Below are 16,451 nucleotides of genomic sequence, written 5' to 3'. Positions count from 1 at the left end.
GGAGTGAGGAGGCGACACTGTGCTTATTCCTTGGAGAAGGGGGCGGATGGCCCCTGTGGCAGGTCCCTGCCCTCTCATGTGTCTGTTGACAGTGGTGGTTCCCAGCTGCTTTGCTTCATAATCTTATGCTGGTGCTGGCAACACACAGTTCTCTTTTGGCTGGTCAATGACAATTGTTTCCAGCAACGCAGATCACGGAGGCTCTTGCTTAGCTGCAGCCCTCAGTTCAGTTGATTTTTCTCGTCTGAGTCAGTTTAACCAGCTGTGACTAAAAGGACTAAGGCCTCGAATGATTCCTCCATATTGTCATGCCTGCCACAAAGGATCTGCTTACAATGTCAGTGATTGGTATATCTTCCTCTAGTCTGCATTTAACCACAGCATCGTATTTCCGCAGGTACAACATCACTCTTTTGTGGCCCTGGTGGTACAGCCACATATTGATTACGTTGTTTAGCAAGTTAGTTGACTATACTTGTGGTTTGTTATGAAAAATATTCAAGACCAAATAACTAATGTTAGTCAACTTCTTGTCTAAGACAAACTAGCGCAATATAAAAAGGAGACCTATATACCCCTCCTTTTGGGCAGCAATTCTCATCTCCCAGCATGTTCATCTTTACACAGTAGGTGTGCTTCGGAGATACGCCCCCAAAAACACGTGTATTTATAAGGCGATTGCTTATAGATGATGATGTATAAAGTGCTTTCTAAGATCCAACCCCTTAGTTTGGACCAGTTCCTTAACTTGTTCTGTACCATTCTTATTGTTTTCGATACTAGTGTTCTAGCTACTGGTCTCTGAAGGTACCTCCCCAGCTTGTACTGGGGCAGAATATTAATTTGATCTTTGACCGTTTTCCTATCCACTTATGCCAAATGCTGAGTTGTCCTGTTCCAAGGCATTGTGGGATATACTAGTGAACAAGAGTGAACATCATTGTGGGAAAAACAACACAATTCAGTCGGCAGAACTGCCCAATACCTACAATATTCACATCATATGCTTCACTTGTGATGCAAGTTATATGTATAATATATGCACTGGCTAACACACATGAGGAATTATTAGCATGCTGGCCTCTAAGGCTTACGGCCAGAGTCCACTGTAATGCCTCTCCTGTGCACCTATTCATGAAAGGACTCAAACAAGACAACTGCACACACTGCTTTTTCAGTCTGTGCACACTTTATTTCCCTGCACGTGAGAGTCTTGAATGCATGAACCACAGGCTTTCCTTCATGCGGTAGCACAGCCCCTCCAAGTTGGATGTATCAGCTAGAATGGATGCGTTTTGACTTATATCACAGTATGCCTGAACTGACAATTAGTTGCCTCATTCTGGTAAACACAGAACCTTGCTGGGCATCTCATTAGGGCACAGGCCAGATTCTGGTTGTGGTTCCCTGACTTTGGAGCTGGTTCTGTGCCGACACCAGCCTCAACCTACTTTAGAGTAGGGTTTCCAAACAGCGGCAATTCGGGAGCTTGTTGCAAGTGGGATGCCAAAAATGTAAACATCTTTCAATCTCAAACAAGAAATTGTCGCATGCACTGTGGCAGGGCAGAAAATGCCCCAGAATCAAAATGCATGTTCCTGGTTGCTTTCAGCCATAACAGTGGCTAACACTCACCAACTCTACTGGCATAAAGCGGTGTGCCGTGCATTGTGGCTGTGCAGATGAGCACTGTACTCTTCTCCAGCTTTCTGCTAGGTCTACCTTGAGCTTGCCAGAAGTCGTGCAGTTTGGGCAACTGAGGCGAACATGTACAATTCTGTGTAATGCTCCCAGAGGCCCCCCCACACACACACACACCTGAAAAAAACACACTGGTGCACTGATAAAAACCTGCAGTGTTTAAAAAGGACATTATAATCCAATGTTTTAGGGTTCCTCGGGCACTTACGTTGCTATAGAGTCCAGAAATACTTAAAATAAATGTACACAAGTAGAAGGTATTTTCATGTGGTATTTCAAACATCCATTTTTTTTTAAGAAGGTGGAATGTGAAGCAATAAGATTTAGCAACCACTGCTTCAGAGCATCCATGTCAGTGACTGCACAGTCTCCAGATAGCAACATTCATTCTGTGACACGCTCTTCTATGTGTCTACTTGGACCTTGTATTTGTATAACGTGCCAACAATTGGGTTAGCTTAGGCGAGACATATGAATCAAATATAGTGTGCTGTGCCCACAGGTCATTTTTCTCCTCTTCAGACTTCAGAGGGTTCTTGAAGACAAGTGCTTCCTGCTGCGTGAACTTCATCCAGCCCTCAGGAAGGTCCTTTCTTTCCCAGTTCCTCATGGGCAACGAGACTCCAGTAAGCTCCCTAACTTTGGTCACTTCCTTTCTTAGGCTGCTTCTGCACTCACAGGCCTTCTGAGCCCTGGATGGTTTTCTCTGCATGCATGACAGTGAGCAGCATCTCTGCACCTAAGAGATTATTCCAGTTGGCACTCAGGTAGGGAACAAACTTTACTGGTGACTAACTTCTAGAAAGTATTGTATCACAACTGCCCACAAGCTTGTCTCCACGGTCTAACTGCCTCTACATTCAGTTAAACAGAACTTGTAAGGCTATACACAATAGCGCCATCTGGTAACTGCTAATAATATTACATGTTTCAGAGTAGCAGCCGTGTTAGTCTGAATTCGCAAAAAGAAAAGGAGTACTTGTGGCACCTTAGAGACTAACCAATTTATTTGAGCCTAAGCTTTTGAAGTGAGCTGTAGCTCATGAAAGCTCATGCTCAAATAAATTTGTTAGTCTCTAAGGTGCCACAAGTACTCCTGTTCTTTTTGATAATATTACATGTAATTTTTTTGTCATTTTGTGACGGCGGAGGGAGTAGAGTTAATTTGCAAAACAGATCTCAGGCAGGGCTTCAGAGTGAGCTGGGTGATCTGACTGGTTAAAGGGTTTGACTGCTGCTGAGATTTGTAGTAACTTGGGCTGTAATCCTCTCAGTTCTAATAAGCAACGTTGGCCCTTGTCAGTACTTGGATGGGAGAACTAAGGGTGCTGCAGGAAGTGATGTGGGTGACTCAGTAAGGGGCACAATTCCTGCAGGGTCAGTCAGCCATGAACCAGTGCTCCTGTATAGCACTTGCAGGGGCTGCTAGAGGTGCCATCTTTTTCAGGAGTAAACAAAATTAGCCCCTGACCTCTTGTGATCTGGTTTCCCCCTCTCGCTAGACATTGCAGTGTCTTTCTCTAAAGCCCAATTGGACAGTAGGTAATCAGTTACAGGTGTGCTGGATCCTGCTCCCTCTTAAAGGGGCCACTCATCCTGTAACAAGGAGCCACCTTTAGGAGGGAGTTGAATCTCTATGACCCATTTAATCATTTGTTTCTCTGTTGTTGTTGGTTGTTGTTGTTGATATTATTATGTATATTACAGTAGTGCCTGGGGGCTCCATTGTGCTGGGCACCCTACAAACTTAGTAAGGACAATCCCTGCCCTGAGTAACTAATGCCATGTCTATACTACAAACTCTTGCCAATGCAAATTATGTCAGCATAAAGCCACCACAGTTAGTATTTCGCTTGTGAGCATGCATATTTGGCTCCTGGCATCAGTGCTGCGGGTACTCACCAGGAGTGCTTGTGTCAATGCATGGTGCACTGCATCATGGGTAGGGAGCCCAGTGTGCAACCCGCTACCGTCCAGCGCAGTGTCTTTTGGGAAGTTTTGGGAAGACCAAGTCAGCAGGGAACGTGGTGGTTTCAGGGAGAACAGGTGGCTGTGGGACATAGTGAGAACCAGTTCACGGTGGTTGGTGGTGTTCACGGAGCAGCTGCAGAGGGCGGAGCGCCACTTCTGGGCCTGAGAAATGAGCACCGACTGGTGGGATCACAGCATAATGCTGGCTTGGGATGATGAGCAGTGGTTACAGAACTCTGAATGTGCAAGGCCACATTCCTGGATCTATGTTCTGAGCTCGCCCGAGCCCTCCAGTGCAGGGACACCAAGCTGAGAGCTGCCCTGACAGTGGAGAAGCGAGTGTCGACTGCACTGTGGAAACTTGGGAAATCATTTTAGCGTGGGGAAAATCCACTGTGGGGATCATTGTCATGCAAGTGTCTAGGGCTATTAATTGTCTCCTGCTATGCAGGACTGCGACTCTCATCAATATGCAGGACACAGTGGCTGGATCTGAGGCAATGGAATTGCCAAACTGCGGTGGTACAACAGGCAGCATGCATATCCCTATTTTGGCACGAGACCACCTTGCCATAGGGTACGTCAACAGAAAGGTCTGCTTTTCTATGGTTATGCAAGCGTTGGTGGATCACCAGGGATGCTTCACTGACATCAGTGTTGGCTCATCAAGAAAGGTGCATAACACTCACATCTTTAAGAATGCAGGACTGTTCAGAATGCTACAAGCAGGGATCTTTCTCAACCAATGGATTACCATTGGCGATGCTGAAATGCCAGTAATGATCCTGAGGGACCCAGCCTACCCCTTGCTCCTTGGCTCATGAAGCCACCTCAACAGCACCAAACAAAAGTTCACCTACGAGCTCATCAGGTGTAGAATGACGGTTGAATGTGCTTTTGGTAGTCTAAAGGGATGCTGGCACTGTTTACTCACAAGATTGTATCTCAGTGGAAAAAAACATCCCAATGGCTATAGCTGCCTGCTGTGTCCTGCATCATATCTGTGAAGCAAAGTTGCCACCGGGGTGCAGATGGAGCGGCTGTCTGTTGTATTTGAACACAGGGCTATTAGAAGAGCTCAATGGCTCAAGGAGGCTTTGAAAGAGCACTTTAACAGTGGGCCACAGTGATGCATTGTGATGTACTGTGCTCTACTTGGCCCTGCTGTTTCAGGGCCTGTTAGAAATTGTGCAGTGCTTGGTGTACGTCTCTGAATATAACACTGTCAATGCACCTAGTAACTGTGCGGTGCTTGCTGTACGTTTATGATTATTACCCTGTTCGTCACTGATCCTACAAGTCATCACACTATACAATAACAAGTAAGCGGGTGCTTTCAGAACTGCTAGGCACTCTGCAGCATATGTTGTGAACTAATAAAGAGGAATTTATTTTCCAAATAATAGAATTTTATTGAGCAACAAAAACAGTGCAAATTAAAATCTGTGCAATTTAAAAGCAAATACACTAAAAACTTAGTAAAGGAATGGAAAAGAACTTAACTAGGGGAAAGAACGTGCCTGTCCATTTTAGCTACACAGACAGCAACCGTGGCTTTCACAGGTCAGTGCATGTAAAGCTGTGGTTGTCCTTTAATGTCCCCCCCGGGGTGGAGTGGGAGGGCTAAGGATGCAGCCCCTGATGCCATGTGGAATGTTGAGGGGGGCTCAGGAGGTGCTGTAATTAGGGTTGCCAAAATTGTATTTCAAAAATACACAGAACTGTTTTCTTACCACCCCTACGGGGGAGGAGTACCCTGTACCCAGTGGGGCTCCCGATATCACAAGGGTGGGGAGCACTAATCATGGGGCTGTTGAGGAAACTTTCCATTCCCTGCAGCAGTCTTGGCTGCCGGGACCCAGCTCTGGACGTGAACAGGGCAGCACTGCAGGGCCAGGGTCGGGAGGGGACTGGAAAGATGCACCCCTGAGTACTGGCCTTCTGCTGGACAGGGCCCCCTGCTGACTCCAGCTCTTGAGCAAGGCTCCATCTGCTTTCCCTGCACAGGCGCCATCTAGCAGGGCAAGTGGACGGGGCCGTGTGCCCTGGAACTGCACTGAAGGACCAGGGCCAGGAAGGGGCTCTGTCTGGCATGGGGGTCAGCACTCCTGAGATATAGCCTTCCATTCCCTGCTCACAGAGTCTCTGCCAACATCCCTAGCAGAGGAGCATAACTGTTGGTTTAGTGGCTGCTGCAGCAGTGGGGAAGTGAGGTGGGCAGGGAGCCAGGTGCTGGCAGCCGAGCCTACCTGCACAGAGCCCTGTGCACTTTCCCTGCCCGCTTTCCCTGCTGGACAGAGTCCCCCCTCCTGACTCCAGCCTTTCAGCGTGGCCTCATCAGGTCTTCATGCCCCCCTGATAACTATATTGTGCCTCCCCCCCTCGTGGGGCTGTGCCCCACAGTTTGGGAACCTTTTGCGCTAGAGGTACATTGGTTCAGCAAATCATGGGGCCAATTCTAAATTGTCTAATTTTACAAACTTTATTTAATTGGAAAGTGAGGTAATACTAAAACTGGCTTTGAATAATGAGAATATGTTTAACACGTTGAAATACGGGCTAAAAGGCATCCCGTATGACAGGCAATTTTCTATTTAAATAAGTGTAAGCAGGGTTTGAGTGAGCGCTCCCCTGATATCTAGTGGAAGACTTCAGGAGCCAACCTTGTTTGCATGGACACACCCACCCTGCCTAGGTGCTAAGCATGATGGGGAGGTTGGATCACAAGTCACTTTCTTATTGGGTGCAGGGGTAATAAAGGGTCATTATCCTTGTTGTGTGAATCAAGGGGTGGGCAGAACTGTGCTCAGCATGCCCTGACTGAGGAGTTCACCCTCAACTGAACTGCTCTCGCTAGTTAGGGGACAGGGGTACCACACGCCAGTGGAGTTGAGGAAGGGTGGGGATGAGTATGTGGATGATGGAGCAAGTAACCCTCACCCCTACCAGGGTGGGAGGTGAACTTGCACAGATGCACCTCTGAACTCTGGGTCTTCACTGACCAAGGACAACCACTTTAAGTGGGGCATGTGAAAGGAATTTTTGTTTGTTGGACTTAAGAACCTGAGGCAAAAGGACACTGTCCAACATGCTCTCCGGTGCAGGTTTTATTCATGGTTTTATGCTTATGAATCCTGCATGCAGCGTTTTCCCAAGTTAATATTGGGTTACTCTCCCCCTTTTTATTATGTGTCTTTTCTAAACTCAGACTCTGTGCTTGTGAGAGGGGAAGTGTTGCCTCTAGAGGCGCCCAAGGGGTGATGTGTGATTGTCCCAGGTTACGGGGGTGGGGCTTCCAGACAGTTCTGTGTTGCACTGTTGAAAATGAATTCCTAGATATTGAGCCCAGTCCTTGTTGCTGCTGACTTCAACTGGCGGAAGGGTTACATAAGGGACACCCCTTGTAATAGAGGACTGTTGGCAACCCTAGCTGTAATGGAGTTTTCCATGGACTGCAAAGGGAGGTGAGCCTATGCTGTTGAACCTGAAGGTCTACAAGAGTCTGCAGCATCTGCTGCTGAAGAAGCTCCATTACGTCCTGGTGCATCTCCCTCTCCTCTTCCTGCTGGAACTCCTGGGCCTTTCTCCAATGTGCTCTTTCTTTCTCCAAGCTGTCTTCAGTGTTCGCCCTCCAGGCCCTTTGCTCATGGCCTGACGCAGCACTAGCTTGCAGGATCTCAGTGAACACATCATCCTGAGTCCTCTTCTTTCTCCGCCTCTTCTTTCTCCGCCTCAGGCGTTCCATGGAGGGAGAACCCCTCAAGGCCGCAACAGTAGCAGTTGCAGATCCCACACCCAGAGGTACCATTGTCAGGACAGTCACAATGGAAAGTGAAAGTTAAGATTGAGAACTCCCTTTCCTCAGCCCCCTGATGTTTTAAAGAAGACGTGCTTATTGTTGTTCTGCTTCTGAGTGCTTGTGCATGGTGCCACTCACAACACCAGCCGTGGTGAGTATGGCCTGTCAGGGGTGAGGAAAATGAGGGAACTGCTCCGTTGCATGAAACTATATGAATATAGGGCCCTGGCACTGAATACGGGCACCATTTCCCGCAGGTGGTCATGGTTTTCGCTGGTATCTCACTCCTGAGGGTGACAAAAGCACAGAGAGCACAGCTGCTGCAGGCGTCCCAAAGCCTCCCGGGCCTGTATGCTGCTAGTCTGTGCTCTGCAATGGTGCCTGCCGAAGTGATCACTGACTGGTGTGGGAACATGTCCCACCGCAGAGGAAGAAATAAGGCCGCCATCCCTAGAAACCTTCGGGAAGGATTGCAGAGTAGCTCCACGGAAGTTTCATCGAGATCTCTCAGGAGGGTTCAAGGGACACCCCTGTGTGCATAAACTGCTCCGCATGCCCCCACCTCACTGTATAGGGGAATGACCAGCAGCTAATGCCACCTCTCTCAGTTGTTCCGCTTCCTCTCCTAGTACGAGTAAAGGCCTGAAAAGCCGATCGCTGTGTCCTATTAAGTCGGGGGCACCATCAGAACATCACTGCAATGGAAAATACATTTACACACTTACACGGGGCTCCTTCTCCTGCATCGGGCTCATCTATGCTCGACTACTGGGACTGACTGGCCCGCAGTGCAGTCTTAAAGAGGGCCTGGCAAGCAACGTAGCTGGATCACCACCCGCCGGTTGCGTGGCCCCCATTGTCCTCTTCCACCTCCTCCTCGTCTTTGCTGTTCACGCTGGGGTGTGTGACTTGGGCTCCTTGGAGGTATCCACGGTGGTGTGTGGGGTGGTTGTGGGGTGTCCACCAAGTCTGGCATGCGGCTCTTTGTAAAAGCAGCAGCTCTGCTGATACGCTTCCCTAGCCGTCTGGTGTGCCTGCCGCAGTTCCTTCACCCTCACGTGGCGCTGCTGCTGGTCCCTGTCAGACCCCTTCTCCCGCATGCCCCATGCAAGCTGCTCGGAGATGTCCCTGTTTCTACAGCTGCTCCAGCCTCTTCTCCCCACAGGCCCAGGAGATCCAATATCTCCTGCCTACTGCAAGCCGGAGCATGTCTGTGATGTGTTGCCAGCATGGTCACCTGGGCAGGGACACCCAGCAGTGGAGAGCGGCTAGCTGTGCACACCAAGCTGGACAATCAGGACAAGGCGTTTCAAAAATTCACAGGGCTTCAAAGCAGGTGGGAGGGAGGGGCTTCCAGTCTCTGTGACCCCAGGCAGTGGAGTTCACAGTTGTGACCAGAGCAGTCACTGTCGGGCATTGTGGGACAGCTGCTGGAGGACTGTTAGGTTCAGCATAGGTAACGCAGCGTCTACACCAGGGGTGGGCAAACTTTTTGGTCCTAGGGCCACATCGCGTACGGAAATTGTATGGAGGGCCGGGTAGGGAAGGCTGGGGGAGGCTATGCCTCCCCAAACAGCGAGGCGTGGCCTGGCCCCGGCCCCTATCCAGCCCCCCGGAACCTCCACCCCCATCCAACCCCCCTTGCTCCCCACCCCTGACTGCCCCCCAAGACTCCCACATCCTATCCAAACACCCCTCCTCTCTGCTCCCTGACCATCCCCCCGGGACCCCCGCCCCCTATCCAACCCTCCCTGCTCTCCCCGCCCCACGTTACCTGTGGTTTGGGGGAAAGGGGGCTCAGTCCTTTCCCTGTGCATTTCCCCTGCTTGTTTGTCAGCTCTTCCGGCAGTCGGGCAGGGCTCGTTCCCTGGCTGGGCTTGACTGCTGGGGACAGGGACCAAGCATACTGGGGTGGAGAGGGGCCCTGGCTTGCTCTGCCCCTGTCCCCGGCAGCAGGGCCCAGGCCCCTTGACTGCACCCCTGCAATCCTCCCTGCTCCTCGCCCCCCCCAGAACTCCCTCTACTCTTTGACCGTGCAGCCCTGGAGCACCAGGTCTGGCGGCGCTATAGCTGTGCCCCCCAGCCAGATCTGCAGCCACACTGCCCAGGCGCTGGGGGAACTGTGACTGCAAGGGAGGGAGGGGAGCAGAATGGGAGCGAGCCTCCGCCCCGCTCACCGTGCTGCCCCGCAGGGAGCTGGGCTGGCTCTTCAGCAAGCCTGTCCTGACCCCGCTCCCCGGCAGGAGCTCGGCGGCCAGAGGGAAGGGTTCTGCGGGCCGGATGTGGCCCGCGGGCCATACTTTGCCCCCCCTCTGGTCTACACTCACGCTGCATTAACCTCAGTACATCAACCATGGCTCAACGCTGCTCAGGGAGGTGGTGTCATAGCATCGCTGTAATGGGGCGTTTACATCGGTGGGAGGCAAATCTAAGTGTAGACACATACACAGCTAGCTCGACGCAAGGGGGCCTATGTCACCCTAACCTTATAGCACAGACTTGTCTCACTATGTAAACAGACAACACCCACAGGGGGAAAAGGAAGAGAGTGCTAACCTCACTTTGCAGATGGGGGATTTAGGCACAGAGAAGTGAAGTGATTTGCCCAGGGAGGGCTGTCACAGAGCGAGGAGTCAAATCCAGCTTTCCTGAGATGCAGTCCAGGGTGCTAAGACAACCACTACAAAAAGGATTGGATGGGGATGGATTGGATGGGGATGCCCATGGATTGGATGGGGCACGTCTCCCAGGGCAATAATAAACAAAGGAGCAAAACTGCCCAGTCAGAAGAGAGAGGCGATGGCTACCCAGCTGACTCTCCATAATACATCACCATCGCCATGCTGATTTATTTGTGCATTTCACTGTGGCCCATGGGTGCTCTGGTCACACGGATGCTGAGTCCCGCGCATTCTTGGGTATGCATGAAGCTATGCCGCTGCATTCTCAGCACTCTGTGGGGAAGAGAGGGGCACAAAGGCCTTTATTTTCTGGCTGGGAGAGGCTGCTCTGGGCTGAGACCTTTGCCACGTGTGGTGCAGATACCATGACTTGCCCATTGAGAACAGCACTCAGAGGCCTGGCCTTACCTTGGCGCACCCAGGGAACGGCACTGGGGGGAAGCCCATTTGTGCAGGACATTTCGCACTGGACCTCACATCTCGCTCCCGCAGAAACCAAGAGCTGCCCCTTCCTTCTGCCGGAGGAGGTACACGTCCAGCCCTGGCCTTCGCTAGAAAAAGATTTGTCTGAGAAAACTGAGCCCCACCCATCATCTGTCCTTCTGGGGAGAGGCCTGTGGAGAATCCACATTGCGCCAGAGGCTAATATCTTTGCTTTATGTGTTGCTGGAAGGCATTGGGCCCAGAGCGGTGGGCACCGTATAAGAGCTGGCAGAGTGCCCAATAAAGGGCATTTGGTCATCAGCCTCCTGAGTCTGGACTGGACCCACTTAGAGGTGGATGGCTCCATGTCATGTGCTTAACCTCTGGAGCCAGCGCAGCCCCCTTGGCCCATTAACTAGAGCCAAGATTTTCAGAAACAAGGGCCTCTACTCCAGTGACTCAGTGCGGACATAGATTCCGAAAGAAGGGACCTGGCTTTTGAAAGTGTTAAATGCCCAGCAACTCCTGCTGAACTCAGCACTTCACTGGGTGCGCAGAACTCCTGGCAAGCAGCCCATTTATCTGGGTGCCTACATCTGGACTTGGGAGTCTAATGTCACACACCCCTGTTTGATGGCTGGGTGTATGGGCAAGGCTGGGGGGATGTGTTGATCCTGCAATCCTCCCTCTGGCAAAACTCCACACTGAAGTCAATAGGGAGCTTTGCCTGAATTGGAGCTGCAAAAGCTTGCGCCAGAGGGTTATGCTTATAAACGGTGACATGTATAAGCCTTCAAAGCTCCTCAGAGGAGTGCCCTCCCCCCACACCCGCCCGTCTGGGTGGAAGGTTTAACTTCAGGTGGGTGGGGATAAGGGTGATGGTGACAACACTGTATGGGCGCTTTCTGACCCTTAGGAAATGCACTCCAGTAATGGTCCCAGACATGATGGCCTGAAACCGGGGTACTGCCCGGCTGGGGCTCTAACTGCAGTGGGCCCTTAAGGGGTGGTAGAGCTTTGCCAGAGGAGGGAGTGTCTGTGTCTGTGTGTGTGTAGGGGCGTAGCCCTGCAGTGGGGGGGGGTGGGGGGGTAGCCCTGCAGAGGTCCAGGCTTTTTCAATCCCTCCCTTGACCGGTGTGTTTTTGTGGATGTCTCTCTCATTCAAGCCACTTGTGCACCAGTGCCTGTGGCTACAGTCAATAAGGAGCCGCTGGTGTCCTCTTGTATCCCCTCTGGCCTGGTGACAGCCTGGCTCTGGCTGCCATCCAAGGCTCTGCACGGAGGACAGTGGATGTGCTAGAGGACTTGGCTAAGGTTCTTCCCTGGTTTCCTTTGGTAACTGTCAGACAATTGTGGCGCAGGAGCCCACTCGGTTTAGGAAGGAATAAGGACTATTTCTCCCTCTTTCCCTTTCCTTGGTCTCCCTCCCGCTCTCTCAGTTGCTCCCTCCCTCGCTCCCTCCCTCTCTGGTGTGAAGGTTGTGTGTGTGTGTTGTTTTTTTTTTTCAGAAAGCTCAGTGTCTCCGAGGAAGGGGGAGAGAGACAGAGCCACGCTGGCTGCCTCCAGGATCCTCTCCCAGCCTTGAGCAGCCGAAATGGGAACAGCCCTCGCTGTTTCCAGGGCAGCCTTTCGACTGACACTACAAAGATCCAAAATTCACTCCTAAAGGACGAGGAGCAGAGGGCGATCTGCATCTCCTGCCTCCTTGCACTTGGGCTCTTGCTAGGAATTTCAGGGGTTGCCCTGATGCAAGGCTGACACCCCCCATATTGTTGTTTTTATCTTTAGGATTTTCCTCTTCTCCTTTTTTCCTTCCCCTGCCCCCCAACCCACCCTGAGCCCTTGGCTGAGCGGGTGGCTTATTCTAGTTGTGGGGTTTGCTCGGGGGGAGCTGTTTAGTGAGGAGGGGGTGACTCGTCTTTTCCCACGGGCAGACGGAGTGATATAGCTTGTGTCCTAGCATCTGGCTGGAAATTTTTGAACACCCTTCTTGCTGCGTCTCCAGAGGAGAGGGGCTTTTCTCCCCTAAGGAGGCGGGCGAGGAGCTAACCAGTCTCCGTCCCCATTGACGAGGAGAGCGTGATGGCAAGCGGGAGTGGCGCATGGATGGAGCGAGGTTACGTCTTCGGATTCTGTTGCCTGGTTCTGTTGGACCCAGGGCGGGTTTGGACCAGGGCTCCGAGCACCCAGGATCCTGAGCTGGAGGGGCAGGTGGAGAGCCATGGTAACACCAGCTGGGCTCCCACCTTGGAGGACACTGTGGTGGCCCCCACTGAGGCTGTGCCAGGCAGCGACCGGTGCCGTGGTTACTACGATGTCATGGGGCAATGGGACCCTCCATTCAATTGCAACTCAGGGATCTACCAGTACTGCTGTGGGACCTGTGGGTACCGCTTCTGCTGCCAGTTCAAGCACGGGCGGCTGGACCAAAGTGGATGCTCCAATTATGACACCCCCAACTGGGTCAACACAGGCCAGCCACCAGCCCGGGTGGATGAGACCCCCGAGGATCCTACCCGAGACAAGACCAACCTGATTGTATATATCATCTGTGGTGTGGTGGCCATCATGGTGCTGGTGGGCATCTTCACCAAGCTGGGCCTGGAGAAATCACGGAGCCCCCCGACGGAGATGACCATGTCCAGGTAAAAGGGACCTCACTTCTTCCCTTCCGCTCTGTCTCTGTCCCTGCTCCCTCTGTCTCGCTCCACAACAGATAGACAATACTTCCAGACTTTCCCTCTCGGCTGCATTGTCATGTTCCCTTCCAGAGGGCAAGACCCAGTCCAACCCCAGATCCCCACAGTGACCTGCCACCCCTCAAACCCTCCTTAATTTTGGCTCTGGACCCTGATAAAACAATCTATGGGGGAGCTAGGTGTCTGAAACACTGAGGAGGGAGAGGAATGAGTCAAGGGGGTAGAAATCAGAGCTGTCGGGTTGAAGCTGAGCAACGGAAATTTAGGCTGGAGAGCAGGAACCCTTTCCTACCAGTGAGGCCTGCTGGGCTATGGAATAGTCCCCCAAAGGGAGGGGGGGATGGAAGCCGCATCACTTGGGTCATTTAACAATGTACTGGTCAGATCCTGAGAGGATATACCAAGGGGAACAGTCGTCAGAGAATGGACAAGGTGTGTCTACTCTAACCGGTCTTCTCCAGCCCTGATTTCTGTGATTCTGAGTGTAAGGCTCATAGTTTTGCCATCTGTTTGGGGGCATTTCAAAGTTCGATTCTATACAGGACAATTACTTACAATGAATGTCTTGGCTTTCCTGCAGCATCCTGCTTTGGGGAAGAGCTTGCTGAGCGGCTTCATTAGTTTCTGTCCTGTCAAAGTGTGGGTGTGTGTTTGCGTGCACATGGATGTCTGTATGTTTACCACATGACCCTCACACCCCCTTGCCAGCAGGTTGCCAGAGGACGGCAGCTGGGCTATGAGCATTGTCCGGGCTGGTTTTGATTGTGCTCTGGGCAGCAAGTTCAGCCAGGGCACCTCCTCTCTCCGGCAGGGTGGCTTTCCGTGTGGGTGCCAAGAGGGAGTAGGCAGCCAGCTGAAGGGATGGGTGGGAGTGAGGGATCAGGATGGCAGGTGGGACTGCAGCTGCAGCACCCGGACACTGCTGGGACTCTTCTCAACCTCTGTGTCTCCTCTCTTTTGTCCAGCAAGTCCGAGGGGCTGAACTTCCCAGCAGTGAGAGAGTAACAGGGATGGGGAGGGGTACAGAATTCCCCCCCCCGCACCACCCTCTTTCTCCCCTTTCCTTCTCTCTCACTCCCCTCATCTCTGTATTGCTGTCTGTCCCTCCCTCCCTGTGTTCCGCCTTCTCTCTCTTTTCTTCTCTGGCGTGCGCTCTCTTAATATGTCAGTTCTTGACTTCAGATAAATGTTCTTCTTGTCGTGTTCCCAGAAGCAGACTAAGCAATTGCTCAGGGCCCCAAGCAGCTCTGGGGAGGGAGGGATTCACTTTTTATTATGTGTGTTGTGGGCTCCTCCAAATATTCCTGCTTAGGGCCCCCAATGGGCTAGCATCACCTCTGCCTGCTCCCTCCACCCGTCCCCGCTACACACACACACACAGACACACACACACAGAGACACACACACACGTTCCCCCTCAGGGAACATCTCCCCCCCCCCCCCCAGGACTCTGGGCAGGTTCAGTCCCAGCTCGGGGCAGAGGTATGTCACCCCCAGCCACGCCATTCTGCTCCAGCGATGGCCCCCAGAGGCCCTACATCCTTTGATGCATGTTCAGTTGTTATCAGTTTTCTGTTGGGGTGGGGTGGGGGGTGATTCAGGGGCTTGTCCATGATGAAAGGCAGCGTGTGTGTGCGTAGGCAGGTGGTGAGGAGACGGGGGAAGGCAGTGGCACCTGAGATGCCAGCTCCTTAAAATGCCCATGCCTCCCCTTCCCGTTGCTTCCTTCTGTGGCAGGACGGGAGAACATGAGACCTCGCCTGACTCATGACACTAGTGGACCTGGGGGGGCGGGGGACAGTCAGCGAGGTGCCACGGTCCTTTGGTGGGGGACATATTTAAGGCGAGACTGTGTCGCTCACTGACAGACTCACTGGGGCTGCCAGAGAGTCCAGCTCGCATGGCCTGGGGGAACTCGCTCAGCCTTGTGCCTGCAACCAGCTGCTCCACTGACCCCTGTTGAGTGGCAGGCGGGGAGAGAGCCACTAACGAGCTGCAGCCAGGGAGAGCGACTCCAGAGCCAAACTCCTTAGGAAAGTCCTGACTTCCGTGCACCAGATCTCTTGGGCCGGCTGGCAGGTTGTGATGTCATAGACCAGGGCTATGCCAAGTGCCCCGCGCTGGGCACGGGGCGCCTGACACAAAGCGGGTGCGTTGTGCCATCCGGAGCGATCCCCTGACGCCGCACTCTGAACGGTCCCGCGCTCAGATCATGGAATCAGTGCCGTCTCTTGGAGGAAGCCTGCAAATGCTGCCTTGACCGCTCGTGGGGATTCTCCACTGGAGTCAATGTACACCATCCCGAGGGGCAGGCATGCGGTCTTTAAAAGCCCCACTGCACTTTTTGCAAGAGTATGGGGGTTAAAACTGGCATCTCAGTCAAATCCACCCTAGGTAACTGCACTGCACCTCCCAAATTCCTTCTCAGATTTCAGTGGAGGGGATTATCCTAATTTACCCAGCCTATGGCATGGCTGGATCGTTCTGCTGGGTGAGCATGGCTGTGGCATTCCACCGCAGAGATGGTTGCATTTCCTGGCAGTGTGAGTGATCCCCCAACATTCATTCTGTACAGCACTTTGCTATGAAAAGGAAATCAGGAATGTAGCCTCTTGCTATTCATAAGTCTCGGCTCTGGGTTTGGTCACCAGTGTGGTGAGTTTGGTTGGGTTTTCATCCTAGGTCCTAGTAGACAACGCCCTATGTGGTGACATTGTCTCCTAGAGGCTGGCACACAGCTGATGGGGACTGTCGCTTCAAGGGCAGCAGAGGATCCCCCAACTGGAACATCATGGGGTGGTGCAAGACAGAGCTGAGGCACACTGGCAAAGGGCCTGGAATAGCAGAGGTGCTGGGGGTCAGGATGGCGGGGCATTGGCAGTGCAGGGGGAGGGGAGGCTAGGACTGGAGTAGCCGGAGTGCCAGGGGTCAGGATGGCGGGGCATTGGCAGTGCTGTGGGTGGGGGAGGAAGGGCAGCAGCAGCAGCACAATTGACACCGGTTTGTCGGTTTTACTTTTTTGCAGCTTCTCTCTTCAGCTTGATTTTTTTTTTATAGCGAGTTTTATGCTCTTCACAGCGAGGTGCTAATAAGAGCAGCTGGCGCCAGGCAGGGTGCAAGGTTCCCAGGCAGAGCTCTGCCGCTGCGTCTCAGTCCTGACCCAGAGCTGCCCCTCCT

The 16,451-nt window shown here is 52.5% G+C and overlaps 1 protein-coding gene across 2 annotated transcripts in view; it reads left to right on the top strand.

Annotated features, from left to right (window-relative positions):
• The first annotated feature begins 11,773 nt into the window (after positions 1–11,773).
• The window catches only part of SHISA8 (shisa family member 8), a 34,436-nt gene continuing 29,758 nt past the window's right edge, over positions 11,774–16,451 (top strand). Inside the window, exon 1 of one of the 2 annotated variants that reach the window (XM_073327221.1) lies at positions 11,774–13,220. In XM_073327221.1, the coding sequence (XP_073183322.1) occupies positions 12,658–13,220 (563 nt within the window). In that variant the 5' untranslated portion in view covers positions 11,774–12,657. The remainder of the gene's footprint in view (positions 13,221–16,451) is intronic. The other variant, XM_073327222.1, reaches the window with a different exon arrangement.

This window comes from Lepidochelys kempii, chromosome 1, assembly GCF_965140265.1.
Source record: "Lepidochelys kempii isolate rLepKem1 chromosome 1, rLepKem1.hap2, whole genome shotgun sequence".
NCBI lineage: Eukaryota > Metazoa > Chordata > Testudines > Cheloniidae > Lepidochelys > Lepidochelys kempii.
Note: the sequence above shows the minus strand (reverse complement) of the source record. Positions and strands in the feature narration are given on the sequence as shown.